Here is a 15,320-nt window from a genome sequence, read left to right on the forward strand (position 1 = left end):
AAATAACTACTAACATATACCCACCGGTGTGTGTGTGTGTGTGTGTGTGTGTGTGTGTGTGTGTGTGTGTGTGTGTGTACAGGCACGCGAACGCTTGCCATTTTCCTAAACTTCTGACTCATGGTCTGGTGGACAATGATTGATTTTTTTCCACTTCACATAGCTGCCATTGGATTGAGGCTCACAAGGATGGGCCTGTTGCTTCGCTCTGGGCAGCGCTGGTAGAGCGCTAGAGTAAACAAACCCCTGGTTCCCGGTGGCCGAGGAAGTGGGCGCCCTCTGTTCTCCCCGGGGAGCAGGGAAGGTGGGGCCAGGTTGTGGCCACCGCGTGCAGAGACCGCTTTTCCCAGCCCCGGGATGCGGGACGCGCGACGTTAGCCAGGGAGAAGCCAGAAGCGCCATTGTGATGCAGCGGGGATGGGTGGAGCCATCAAGTCTCAATTTAGATCCCTCTGCTTTTAGGCGCGCCCATTTCAGATTGCTAAACCCTGGTGTGAAGCGGGACAGGCCAGGGCAGGAGGTGGCCAGCCACACCCCGCAGGGCGCGCACTTGGCGGGCTGCAAACCCTACGGGCAGACGCCGAGATGCGCCATCGGAGGCTCCTGAGCGCTGCCCACCTTCTCTGCGTGTGCGCGGTCGCGCTGGCCGCCCCCGGGTAGGAGCGTGGGATGGAGGGCGCCCGAGCAGGGGATGCACGGTGTGCGGGACCCACCAGGGGGCTTTCTTGAGGGTCCTTCTGCTGCTACAACTTGCCAAAGAACGTTGTTCTAGCTGTAGTCCACGCTGCACTGCCTTTTGCCTCGTAACTTGTTGCTCTTCAATACTGTGCCTCTTTTTTAGAGATTCCACCCCCCCCCCACTGGATGTTTCTGTGACACGGTCAGTGTGACTGAGGTGACCGGAGTGTGATGAGAATGCCATGTCAGAGACCGTGGACAGATTAACAAGAATTAAGACTGTATAAAGTGCTCCATTTTATGTGTGTGTGTGTGTTTTAGCAAAAAAAAAAAAAAAAAAAAAAAAAAAAAAAAAAAAAAAAATCATTATTTTTACGTGTGTGTGTGTGTGTGTGTGTGTGTGTGTGTGTGTGTGTGTGTGTATGTTTGTGGTTTGTGTGTGTTCATTTGTAGCTCAGGCTGAGGGACCCGGATCAGTCCTACTTCGGTTTTGAGTTGTCCGAGTCTAGGTGTGCAAGGAGATTGCACTGGTAGCATTTATTTCCAGGTGGTAATTTCAATGAATGGGATCAGTTAGATCATTTTTTTTTCTCCGCTCTCCCTTGGGTGCATAGCTAATTATGAAGATCTGAGCAGGCTGAATCATAAATCTAGGTGTGTGTGGATGCGTGTGCACACACTCGCTCCTGCGCGTGCTTCCTAAGAAAATAACGTGGAAATGAAGTCATCTCTAATGAGGCTTGGAGACTTGGATTTTGCAGTGACTTCTGTATGCCTTATTTTCCCTTTTGACTCCTGTGCATTTGAACTGCTTGAGGAATTACAGTTTTTGTAGCATTTTATGGCCTTACTAAACAGCAAAGGCACCACGTTCACTGTAATGACTGTAGTGTGTACACCCCGCTTTTTCAGAGACAGAGGACCGTGGGGGTGTGTGCAAAAAAGAGACTTTTCTTTTGTTTGGCAACTCTTTAGGGCCCGCTTTCTGGTGACAGCCCCAGGGATCATCAGGCCCGGCGCAAATTTGACTATTGGGGTGGATCTCCTGGAAAATAGCCCCCGGCAGGTCCTTGTAAAGGCTCAGGTGTTCAAGATAGCTCCCAACAAATCGAGTTCTGTCCTGGAAGCCGAAGGAGTCTTCAATAGAGGTAAGATAAGCTGTACTGTCTAACAGCCATTCTTGGAATATGGTAATGGGCTAGGCGACAACCTAGGAACACAAGCAAATTTGCAGTGATTTCCACATGGTCTGTTTGATTCTAACACCTGTGGCGTCTGAAATTGTCCCTGGGTGTTCCACCAAAAGGACAAAGAACCAGGTTCCTTCCGTGTGTGGCTGCTTCACATCAGACTGCGAGGGAAGAACGTCCGGAGTTTCCTACGTGGGAGGTGTTTGTGGGCGTGGCCTAAAACAGTGCTTGCCACCCGTGCTCCTATACAGAAGGCAAGGAGGCTGGGAAATGCTGGCGACTGTCCGCCCAGAGAATGGGCAGAGACAGACGCACGTCTCACAGAACACTGCGGCTGTTGGGTGCCCTGGATTTTATTAAGTAAGCCAGTGGGAAGGAAAGAAGGTGGACATAATTCAGTTTTATTGAACAACAACAACAAAATCTAAACAAAGAAACAAACAAACTCCAATAGCGTAGAAGTGATGTGAGTGTGGAAGGAGGATGGGAGTCACGTGGAAAAGTGTCAGCCAATTACAGAGAACTAACGTCTTTTGTTTCAAGTTTGGGCTCTAATTTGGCCCAGGGTTATATTGGGCCTAGGAGTATCTTTTTTTTCTTTCTTTCTACGATTAAGGGAAAATTAAACTTGGGGATTATTAATACACAAACAGATTTTTTTCCATTAAAATGGGTATATGTTCTGCTTTTTTCCTGATCACAAAAAACACTTATATATCAGTGAATGCAGCTTGCTAAGCTCTGTCAATACAAGCAAAGCAAAGTAAAGCAAAGGAAAAAAAAAAAAAAAAAAAAAAAAAAAACAACTAAGCCCCGGCTCTCCAATACAAACACTGTTAACTAAATGTGTTCTTATACCAGAAACTGAGGTGTAAATCCCTCTACCGTTGAGCTGTTTGTTTATTTAGGGATCGCACAATAATTTCTTGCAAAAAATTTGTTCTTTACTAGCGTAGAAGGAAAAAAGAAAGATACCCTCAAGTGAGATAGAAGTTCATGCATATCCGTGACTCTTTCTCTATAGGAAGCTGACTGGCTGCATAGGGAAAGTTAAGCCGGGAACGGGTTGTATGTGCTCTGGTTGGCTGCTTTCACTATGGGAGCAAAGTCAGGGAGAGGGGTTATTTCCCTGGGGAGGAAATACAGATTGGTTCTTAACATCTGGGCTGTTTTGTGTGTGTGTGTGTGTGTGTGTGTGTGTGTGTGTGTGCACAAATGTGTGCAGACAAGAGGACAAGTCATGAACCGTTTGCTTGGAAGCTATCCATCGTATTTTTGAGATAGGATCTCCCGTAGACCCGGAGATTGTCAATGACTTTGTCTTTTAGAACTACTGTGATTCTCAGGAGGTCCCCTAACTGTTCCGAGCATCAGCCTCATCACCAGCACAACGCAGGTGATGCAACTGTCCGTCTTGTGTAGTTATCAAGTTAAGAGCTAGGATGTAGTCCTACTAGGACCCTGTTACACAATAGCTGCTGATATTAGCAGGGCTAGCCACAAGGAAAAAGGCATATCTTTTCATACATGGGGAACAGGCCTTACCCTGAATTATTTGACTTATCATTTCTGGAAATGAGCACGTCCTTGCTTATGATAGTAACTAAAGAAACACTGGAGTGTGAGTATTAAATCAAAGGCAATAACACATAAGCAAACTGTTTATTCGATCAGAACTTATGATCTTGATAGCAGTTTTTCTGGAATGTACAGGTCCAGAAGAATGTGAATGATTTTGACATGTATTTGGGCTTTGCTTGGACATTTACACATTCTTATTTTAGTTTTTAGATTTATTTATATTTATATTTTATGGACACGAGTATTTGCCTGCATGTTTGTATAAATGCTATATATATGCAGTGACTGAGGGGACCAGAAGAGGGGCTCAGACTCTTTGAAGACTGTTGTGAGCCACCCTGTGGTTGCTGGGATTTGAACTCAGGACCTCTGGAAGAGCAGTCAGTGCTCTTAACCACTGAGCCATCTCTCCATCCCCTTAAGCCCCCACTCTTATTTTAGAATTATGCTCTTTCTCATGCATTTCTTTACCTCTTTAATAAACAGCCACTGGATTAGAAATGCATATTCTTATGGCTTGGTTTTAATGTTATTATTAGATTTTGTTTCTAACTTTGGAGAGGTACTCCCCCATATGTTCAAGGTTATAATGGAAGCCCCTGCCCTGGACTGGAAGGGTTCTTTAAAAAGGGAAGTAGGAAAATTCTGGAAGTCTCTTGGTTCTGTTGATGTATCAGCCACTGAAGCTCACATTGCCAGATGCTCTCTCCTGCTTTGAAAGGAGAATCTTACTGTATGTACAGTGAGCGGCTGTTAATTGTTCTCTGAGCAGATGCTTCCTGTAATGCTAGGACTGGAGGATGAAGGCATTCCTGCCTCCTCCTTCTCACATCCTTTGCTTTATCTGACTTCTGCAGTCCTGACAGTATGCTGACAAATGAGACTTCTGCAGGGCCCGAATCTTTATGGAGTTTGTGTTTTGCAATTTCCCATCAGACATGTTCAAACATGTTCATTTTCAGTCTGAATAGTTCATCAATTCCCTCACGAAAAGATTGGTTTTACTAGAGAGTTATGATCTAGTGGAGATGCCTTTGAGTGATTAGAAAAAAAATCCCTGGCCAGGCTTTTGTGCTACTGTGTAAGGGTGTATTTTTAGTTTGCTTTGCATCAGAAATACTTTCACTATTCTTATTAACCGAAGATGGCAACAGAAACTTTTGGAAACCCTGCCTGAGCATCTCTGGTGAGTCTCTATTTATACGGTCTTTTTGAGACAGGACCTTACTATATATATCATTGGCTGGCCTAGAAATCAAAATGTAGACCTGGCTGGCCCAGAGATCAAAATGAAGAGCAAGCTGGCCTTGAACTCACAGACATTCTCCTGCCTCTGTTCTAGATGAAACAGTCTCCACATTTGTGTCCTCTGATAACTTGGTTTTTGGTTTTGTGCTTAACTCTCAGAAGGCACTGTGGCTGCACCTGCTGCTATTACAGAGAACCTGAGTTCTGTTCCTAGCACCATTCACACCAGGCAGATCATCGCCACCTATATACTTCTAGTTCTAGGGCATCCCATACCCTCTTCTGGACTCTGGGCACAAGAATGCATGCAGTGCACACACACACACACACACACACACACACACACACACACAAATACATTTTTTAAAAATTAAAAATCTCTTTTCTAATCATTTTCTCTTTCTGAGGACTGAAGACTTTTTATTTTCCATCATTGTAAGGAAGGGGAAACTTAAATATTTGAGGTATTAGCTGAAAACCAATATCACCCAGCTGTGTTAGGATGGTCCCTTTGGTGGAGACAGTGCTGTCAAATGTACCTTTAATCTGTGTAGATCAAGCTCTGTCCCACAGATTTTGTGAAAGAACATTAATTAGTGTGGTGTGTAGGAGGATCCCAGGGCAGGTTTGTACAGGCAATTCTGCACAAAGAACTCAGTCTAAACCTGTAGTTACATGGGAATTACTTCTAAATGCTGTAGGCTCTTCATTCACACGCCTTTGCCATTGTGTGGGATAGATGTTTGTAGGGGTGGACACTCCGGGTAAAGGACCACATCAGGTGCTGGCCATTCCATCTAGTGTCTTCTTTGATTGTGGGACATGAATGCTACTGCAGGCTTTCGTTTCATCATCTGATAAATAATGGTTTCTGACTTTATGTGATTATATATTTATGGGATTTAATGAAGAATCCATCCATCCATCCGTCTGTCCGTCCGTCCGTCCGTCCGTCCATCCATCCATCTATCCATCCATCTATCCATCCATCCATCCATATGAGGCAGAGTTTCTCTGTGTAGCTCTTGCTGTCCTGGAACTTGCTCTGTAGACTAGGCCGGCTTCAAACTAAGATATCTGCATAGCTCTGCCTTCCGAGCGCTAGGATTAAAGACACGCACCACAACTGCCAGGCTAAGAAGAAATATTCAAAGCACTTAGCAGGAACTGTTTGAGAAAGTATTAGCTACTGTTATTAGAGGAGATTACCAATAACTCATGTCCAAGGTGATTTTTAATCTCCTATTGAGATGACCCTAAAGCTGAAATAATAAAAAAGGCACATATGCCATTAAGAGGCAGTGGGAAGGCATTTAGTACATTAAGTGCTGTTTGCTTGTGATACTGAGGACACTGTTTGCTTTCTACCCATGGATGAAATAGGTACTCAGAAATAAGAGGAATAGCCAGTTTCCCTGACAAATAAGTCAGCTGGTGCATGGAGAGGCCAGCACCCGAGGTTAGTTCTGTCTGGGTTGCAGAGACTGGAGCTATGCTGTACTTATCTTTCTCCAGAGCCGCTGTTCTCAACCTTCCTGATGCTTCAATCTTTCAGTACGGTTCTTCATGTAGTGACCCCCAGCCATAAGACTATTCCCTTTGCTACTTCATAACTGTGTTTTTTGCTACTGTTACGAATTGCGATGTGAATATGTGTTTTCTGATGATCTTAGGGACTCGTGTTAAAGGGTGATTTGCCCTCCAAAGGGGTTGAGACCCACAGGTTGACAGACACTGCTCTCAAGCATCTTCTGATGTTCTTGCAGTTAAGTAGACTTACATCTTAAGAGACCTTATGTGAATCTAAAGAACTGAGGGTTGAGTTAGGCCTGGTAATACACACCTATAATCTCAGTACTTAAAAGGCTGAAACAGGGATGGAGAGATGGCTCAGCCGGTAAGAGCATTCACTGACTGCTCTTCCAGAGGTCCTGAGTTCAACTTCCAGCAACCACATGCTGGCTCACAACCATCTGTAATGAGATCTGATGCCCTCTTCTGGTGTGTCTGAGGAGAGCAACAGAAGAGGACTACAGTGTACTCACATATATAAAATAAACAAATACACCTTAAAGAAAAAAGGCTGAAACAGAAAGATGAAGTCTGCAGCCAGCCTGGGTTACATAACAAGACTCTGTCCCTAAACAAAACAAAACAGACAATAACAATAACTAAAGAATTGTAAGACAGAATGCCACCTTTTCTCTGAACTTAATTATGGTCACTGTAGAGTTTTGGACCCAGAAGGGGACATCAGAGTTAAGTCAACTGAATTACCTAATTTGTGGCTGAGGAGAGGCCTGGTGTCTTGGGCCCTGCCCAAAGTCAAACTGCTTGTTGTTGGCAAAGCTGGAAATAGCTCCTCCTTCTCTAACTAGTGCAATGTTCTTCCCTCTATCCTCTAGACGACTCTCACAACGTATGCCCAAGCTATGTCTAAGACCTAATGTATACTTACAAATGCTGATTCTTCTCACATGGAAGAAAAAGAAAAGGCTAGTGAGACTTAAAGCCACCTGGGTCTGTGCAGTGTCCTGTGTTAGCTCAGGCAGAGTGGCTTCTGCTGGACCTGCTGGAAGACGTGAGCAAGTGGTGGAGGTCTAAGTTCTGTCCCTGACTTTCTCAGGGCGAGAGTTGCATTTCTGAAGTGTAGATTCACAGCCGCCCTTCGGACTCGGCTAAGGTCCAAGTACCTAAGTCTGTTACCGTCATCACAGTTGGTTCTCAGCGCCATGAGAGGAGAACACTGCCTTGTTAACGTCTCCCAAATTCTACTGCACCAAGCCGATGAGTGAGGCAGGCCCTGGCAAGCTTGCTGACTCACAGGCTCTGAGAGAAGGCCCCTCCTGAATCTCTGCTTGCTTTTCAAGCATCTCCCAACCTTAAAGCATTGGTGTTAACTTTTAGCAGAGACACAACATGTTTAGGGGTTTGGTTGTGAGTCAGGTATTGGATGAGGTTGAGGGTAAACATGCTAATTTTTTAAACTTCAAGTTAAACATTCGTTGTTCATCTCATGCTGAATGAGTCACTGTCCTCATGAGTCACTGAAGGGCTGTGGTGGAAATAGAAAGCAGATCCTGGCAGAAGCGGGGCTGGGTTACTGTTGAGCCTTTATATTTTGTTAGGTTAGTTTTGAAGTGCTAAAACTTTCATGTTCCCGAAGGCATTTCTTTAACATTCCGTGGATGACTGAAGGGGAAGAGGAAGAGGAGGAGGAGGAGGAGGAGGAGGAAGAGGAGGAGGAGGAGGAGGAGGAGGAGGAGGAGGAGGAGGAGGAGGAGGAGGAGGAGGAGGAGGAGGAGGAGGAGGAGGAGGAGGAGGAATACTATTGGAGGACCCAGAACAACAACACTTGAAACTAAAAGCACAGAGCCCACTGAGTGTGGTGGCTCATACCTTCAATCTCTTTGCCAGGAGTTTGAGGCCTGTATGGGTTACAGTGTCAAGAGTTTCAATGGGTTACCTTGTTTCAAGCAATCAAATTCCCTGGGCAGTGGTGGGCGTGGTAGTTAAGCCCAGCACCACTCCAGAAGCAGAAGCAGGTAGATCTTGGGGTTTGAGGCCAGCCTGATCTACAGAGTGAGTCTTAGGACAGCCAGGACTACACAGAAATACACACACACACACACACACACACACACACACACACACACACACACACAATCTCTCTTTCTCTAAAACAAAAACAAAAAAGCAAACCAAAAAGAGAGACAAAAACCAAAAACCAAACCAAACCAAACCAAAACGCTCTCAAGAACCAACCAACCAAACTAAATTCTACCCTCCCCAAAAGAGCACAGAGAGGTGACGGGCGGGGGGACTACATATAGATACATGAGAGGAAGAAGCAGCTCTAGGGTGCTGTTCCTTGTTCCTTAGTGCAGTGACTAATGTTCCATGATGTATTGCCCATTAAAGCTATAAGAGGTTGCAGTTAGAGGGGTGAGCTAGGAAAGGCACTTGCTGCAAAACCTGAAATCCTTAGTTCGGTCCCTGGGACCCAACCACATGTGACAAAGAGAACAATCATATAAAACGTGTAGTGACAGATGACAGATCTTGAGGTAGAGGGTTGCAGTGACTCTCTCTCTCTCTCTCTCTCTCTGTGTGTGTGTGTGTGTGTGTGTGTACCCACCCTGATTCTTTGTATGAGAGGAAACACATGGTGTTTGTCACTACCAATGGCCACCCATCGCCTTAGTTTCCCTGCCAGCCCTGGGTGACATAGCTCTAGGGAATAGCAATGGGTACTTGGTAGGCAGGTCTGTGGGACTTTTAGTTTGAGGAAATGATTCATGAATTAAAATCTACAAACCAGACTGAGAGGTGGAGAAGTTCGAGTAAACGGAGAGGAATGTCTTCTAAGAATACTCCGTAGCTTCCTTGTAGCAGGCAGAGTAGAGAGGTACGTCTATAAACATGTAGGTTAGCATTACTGTGTTGAAATATATGTTAAATCTCTTAAGGAATATAGAGAAGGTATTTATTAGAGTCAGTATTTTAAATATTTACTGTGTGCCAAACTTTATGTGATTATGTTGTAAGGACGGTTTTGGGAATATTCTCTGGGTCCATGCCATCCTATCAGGAGGCACAGTGGGTCAAAATGGGAGTTGTATAGCCACCCACATTGAAATTGAACTCTCTTGAATCACCCAGCAATAGTAGCTATTGAGTGTCACTGTTGTGAGGGCTACAGAAGATATTGTTTTGGCACTTTACCATCTAATGTGGGAGCCATTAGTTATGTGCAGTGATTTTTAAAAAATAAAATAAAAAATAATAATGATATTATTTAGACAGGGTTTTACTCTGCAGCCCTAGATGGCCTAGAGCTTGCTGTATAGACCATGTTTGGCCTCAAATTCACAGAGACTTACATATTTCTACCTCCTGAGTATTGGGATTAAAGACACGCACACCATACCCAACCTCACAAGTAGTTTTTGAGTATGTGGAATGGGGCTTGTATGGCTTGAGATGAGCTATAAAGTACATGCTGGATTTTGAATATTGTTACTGAAAAAGAATTAAACCCGTAACGTTAAATACATATAATTGCTGATAGTATTTGGAACACACTGGCTTAAGTAAGATATTACTGAATTTAATTTCACTCTGTTTTTTTTGGTAAATACATTGCTTTAGAGCATTGATCACAACACCTGACAGTAATATTTCACAGATGGCATTCTCTTGGCATTTTCCAGCAGCAGATGTGGAGGCTTCCACCTTCTGAGCACAAACATGTCCTCTCTCTGTTGTTAGCTTTCATGGACATTCAACCTTGTTTCTTAAGGAAGGAGGAGGGAGTCTCCCCACAGTGCACCCAACCTCAGGGAGATGGCAGCCTTTCCCGGAGAAGGGTGAATGTAGGCTTTACCAAAGACTTCTGTCTTTATTGCTATGACCGAATGCTACCTGATAGCTTTAAAGCAGCTGTAGATAAATGGGTGAGCGATACAAAGGTCTGTGGAAGATTGTTCTCCCTGACCCTACTGTTTGAAAACGAAAAACTATTTTTAGCTCATGAACTACAAAAAAGGCGTGGGCCAAGTTTGGTCTGCAGGCTGTGGACAGCCTGCCTGGTGTAATATGCACTCTGCATGTTTGTAAGTAAAGAACCCTGCCCGACGCTTGCTTTTCCATTTGTATTGAACCTTAGTTTAAAGTTCTCTTACTTTAGTGGGTTTCTGTTTGACCTTCTCTCACTGAGCCATCCATATACATGGAATGAAACATTATGAATTTCACAGTTATTGAAATATTTATAAGCAAGAGGAAGCAGGAGAAAATAGGAGCGTAAAGACTCCAAAGGAGGGTTTAAAAGAGGCAGAAAATGGTCATCTTTTTGTAATTCATCTGGAGATAAAATAATTTTCTGCATAATGAGAGGATATTTAATAAACTGGTAAAGAGGTAAGAAATTTAACAGTAGGGATGAATGTAAGTTTATTTTTGCACATGAATGCATAACAAAGTGCTGCCAAAGATATTAAACATCAAATATTAAGTTGGGCAGATACATAGTGGAAAAAATCTTTAAAAAATTTTTTTTATAGAGAGATTTTTGGACCTAGTTTGATTTTCAAATACACACTAGTATTTCTGGCCACTGATTCACCAGAGCTACTTGGTGAGGACAGATGTCAGGTGAGGCAGGAGATGTGTGTTATAAAACTTGAAGAAAGGTCTGTTCTCCTGTGTGCTCATTACATAACTTAAAAATAGCCTCCGCTCTATTTGTAAATCAAATGGCCAGTTTTTCCTCCGGTGCCAAGTGTGAAGTCTACAAACAAGGCTACTTTTGAGTTGTTGCCTGCTGAGGGGCAGGGGCAGCAGTCTAGAAGGTTCTGAGATGGATTCTCTCTTGTCTCCTGGGAAAGTGATCAGAGGTAACAGTTGTCTGAAACAACTTTACATAATGGAGTGCTTCCTTAGTGACCGAGTGTGAGCCATTTCCCAGGACTGAGTGCAACCTGGTCAAAACCAAAACCAAAAAAATGTTCCCGAAGGTTTGCAAATACTCTCAGCTTCCCGCTCACCCTAGTGAGCAGTAGAGCAGGGTCATCATCTCTCTTCTGTGCTGCCTCCTACCCCAACCCCCCCACTTTTATGGTTTGGTGACCCAAATTATTGTAAAGTCTTTAGACTTTCAAATAAGTCCTGTACTAGGACTTAGTAAGCGCCTAGGAAATTCCAAGATATATTTTTAATTTACATAGATGACAGCAGCATAAATAATGGCCTTTTAATGAAGGCTCATGAGGTGAGTGACAGACCTCAACTGTTCCCTCTGCACACCATCTGAGATGCAGGATCCGGCAGGAGCTAGGGAGGCTAGGGCATCTCTGCTTCTGGACTGCCTCCGGGCTCTGTTTCTTTCCTGGTTGTGTGACAGATGTCATCATAGGTCTGTAGTGGGACCCAGGCGTGAAACTCGTCCAGCTTTGATCTCCCGAGAAACCCTTCAAAGGTCTGGGCCGACTAAAAGCTACATCCAAAACAAAACAAAATAAAACAAAAAACAAAAAAAAAAAAAAAAAAAAAAAATCGAATGCCACTGTGAAATGAGACTTCTAGTGAGCCTGTTCCGAATGGCCAGCATGCTTTGGTTAGCGGGTGGAAGAGATTCACTCATTGCGAGTCCCAACGGATTTTTCCCTCTTTCTCCTCCCCTGATGTCACGTGGGTAGCGATCCGTGCTCACATTTCTACCCCTCCTCAGTCTTTGTAAATCTGATGTCCGTGGGAGGCAGCCTGTGTGTGAGACCAGGGTAGAAAGGAAGTGCACCATTTCTGCCATTCCCCGGAAGACTTATTCCCGAAGCGATGTAAAACTAGACACGTCTCAGGAACCGGCTGCTTTGCTGGGGTACGGCTTCCGGCACTTCAGTTTTTAAAACTTGATTTTGGTGTGGGACTTTGTGGTGACTGCTGTCTTATAGCTCCCACATCCACTGCAGGAGAAAGTCTCTTTCATCTAAACTCTAGGGGTGTGTCCCAGTCGTCTGATCCTCCGGTTAGCTAGAGATCGGACTCGCAGAGGGTGGCCCCCTCCCGGGAATGGCCTGTTTAGGTACCAGGAGCCACACAGATGAGGAAAGCAAGGAATCCAAGATGATATTTAAAACTTCTGTGATTAAGGAATTGGGGACATTCGCAAACCGATCAGCCAGATGACAGTAGCCAGCACTGCAGGAGAGGATACTGAGACCATCCACAGCTGGTCTGATGCTAGGATCTAGGAGTCAGGCTGCCTGTTGAGAGTCTTGGGTGATCCAGGGCTCCAGATTCCATCTGTAAAGATGAAAGGATTATCGGAACATTCGCTCAGAATGCCTCTATCCGCGAAGTTCCTACTTAGAACGGAAACTTGTACATTGCACGGAACTGAAACGGCGAGGCCCGTGGTATCACAGCTGTTAGACTTGGTGCAAAGAAGAAACTCGGAGGCAGACGATTTCCACGATTTCTGACTTGTGAAGATAGTTGGAGTGCTGCTTTGATTCATAAAAATGAAAAGGAAAAAAAAGAAAGAAATTCTGTCAGGTCTGTTGGCTGTTTTATTGTTTCTAAATAAAAATGTCAGGGCTCTACCCTCCAGGACACCATTGTAGAACAGAAATATAATTCAGTAATGTAAATAATAGAACATTCTCCAGGGACTGTATTACAAAAGAGTCAAATAAAATATATAAATTAATTTTGATAGTACACTTTATTTGAGCTTTTATTTATAACATTATTTAATGATTTATTTGTAATTACAGATACAATGACTACATAAAATTCTTATAAAGACCATTGCTGAATAGTTTATTCTGTATTTTGTCCCATGTCTAAGGAATCAGGTACATTTTACAGGTGTCACATGTGTCTGGTGCCTGCTATGTGGGAGAGCCTAGCTCCAGAAGTCTGCTGGAGGTTTTTTTCTTTTCTCATCCCTGTATACTTGTTTGAGATTGTTTTCATATTTGTTGTCTTTGAGCTCAGGTTGGTCTCCAACTTGTGATCCTCCTGCCTCAGCCCTCTGAGTACTGGGATTTTGATGTGCTCCATTACGCTGGGGTGTGCTTTGCTAGTTAATCTTGCTTGTTTCCAGGATTTCCCAATTATCTATAGCTGGGAACAAGCCACGCCGAAGTTTAGTAGCTCAGCATGAAGAGGTGATTGTTTCTCACTGGTGGTTTTGATGTGTTCTTGGATTGGGTTTGCAAGAATTCTATTGAGTATTTTTGTATCAATGTTCATGAGGGAAATTGGTCTAAAGTTCTTTTTCTTTGTAAGGTCTTTGTGTGGTTTAGGAATGAATGTAATTGTAGCTTCACAAAATGAACTGGGTAGTATTCCCGTTTTTATTTTGTGGAATAGTTTGGAGAGTATTGGTATTAGGTCGTCTATAAAGGTCTGATAGAATTCTGCACGAAGCCCATAAGATTCCTGTTTTTTTTTTTTTTTTTTTTTTTTTTTTTTTTTTGTTTTTTGTTTGGAAGGCTTTTGATGACTGCTTCTATTTCTTTAGGGGTTATAGGACTGTTTAGATAGTTTATCTGATCCTGATTTAACTTTGGTATCTGGTTTCTGTCTAGAAAATTGTCCATTTTCTCTAGATTTTCTAGTTTTGTTGATTATAGGCTTTTGTAGTAGGATCTGATAATTTCCTGATTTTCCTCAGTTTCTGTTGTTATGTCTCCACTTTCATTTCTGATTTTGTCAATTTGGATACTCTCTCTGTGCCCTCTGGTTAGTCTGGCTAAGGGTTTATCGATCTTGTTGATTTTATTAAAGAACCAGCTCTTGGTTTTGTTGATTCTTTGTATAGTTCTTTTTATTTCTATTTGGTTGATTTCAGCTCCGAGTTTGATTATTTCCTGCCGTCTACTCCTCTTGAGTGTATCTGCTTCTTTTCTTCTAGAGTTTTCAACTGCACTGTCAAGTTGTTAGTGTATGCTCTCTCCAGTTTCTTTTTGGAGGCACTTAGAGCTATCAGTTTTTCTCTTAGCACTGCTTTCATTGCATCCCATAGGTTTGGGTTTGTTGTGCCTTCATTTTCATTAAATTCTAAAATGTCTTTGATATCCTTCTTTATTTTTTCCTTGACAAAGCTATCATTGAGTAGAGCATTGTTCAACTTCCATGTGTGTGTGGGCTTTTTGTTGTTTTTGTTATTATTGAAGACCAGCCTTAGTCCATGGTGATCTGATAGAATGCATGGGATTATTTTGATCTTCTTGTATCTGTTAAGGCCTGTTCTGTGACCGAGTATATGGTCAATTTTGGAGAAGGTGCCATGAGGTGCTGAGAGGAAGGTATATTCTTTTATTTTAAGATGAAATATTTTATAGATATTTGTTAAATCCATTTGGTTCATAACCTCTGTTAGTTTCACTAACAGAAGTTATTCTCTGTTCAGTTTCTGCATCCAGGATCTGTCCATTGATGAAAGTGGGGTGTTGAGGTCTCCCACTATTATTGTGTGTGGTGTAATATATGCTCTGAGCTTTAGTAGAATTTCTTTTTTATGCATTGGGTGCTCTTGTATTTGGAGCATAGATGTTCAGGATTGAGAGTTCATTTTGATAGGTTTTTCATTTGATGAGTAAAGTGTACTTTCTTGGTTTTTTTTGGTTGACTTTTGGTTGAAAATCTATTTTATTTGATATTAGGATGGCTACTCCAGCTTGTTTCTTGGGACCATTTTCTTGGAAAGTTTTTTTTCCCCAATATTTTATTCTGAGGTACTGCCTGTCTTTGTTGCTGAGATGAGTTTCCTGTGTGCAGCAAAATGCTGGATCCTGGTTATGTATCCAGTCTAATGATCTATGTCTTTTTATTGGAGAATTGAGTCCATTGATGTTAAGGAATATTAAGAAATAGTGATTGTTGTTTCCTGCTATTTTTGTTGGTAGAGGCAGAGTTATGTTTGTGTGCTTTTCTTCTCTGTTGTTTGTTGCAAGTAGATTAGTTTCTTGATTTTCCTAGGGTGAAGTTTCCTTCTTTTTGGTGGAGTTTTCCATCTGTTATCCTTTGTAGCGCTGGATTTATGGACAGATATTGTGTAAATTGGTTTTCATCCTGGAATATCTTGGTTTCTCCATCTATGATGATTGAGAGTTT

The 15,320-nt window shown here is 42.9% G+C and overlaps 1 protein-coding gene across 1 annotated transcript in view; it reads left to right on the forward strand.

The window, feature by feature from the left end:
- The first annotated feature begins 502 nt into the window (after positions 1-502).
- Positions 503-15,320, forward strand: part of CD109 (CD109 molecule) — a 94,104-nt gene continuing 79,286 nt past the window's right edge. Inside the window, exons 1-2 of the mRNA XM_080934143.1 lie at positions 503-656; positions 1,654-1,826. Of these exons, the coding sequence (XP_080790269.1) occupies positions 586-656; positions 1,654-1,826 (244 nt within the window). The 5' untranslated portion in view covers positions 503-585. The remainder of the gene's footprint in view (positions 657-1,653; positions 1,827-15,320) is intronic.

Source organism: Micromys minutus, assembly GCF_963924665.1.
Source record: "Micromys minutus genome assembly, chromosome: 21".
NCBI classification, from domain to species: domain Eukaryota; kingdom Metazoa; phylum Chordata; class Mammalia; order Rodentia; family Muridae; genus Micromys; species Micromys minutus.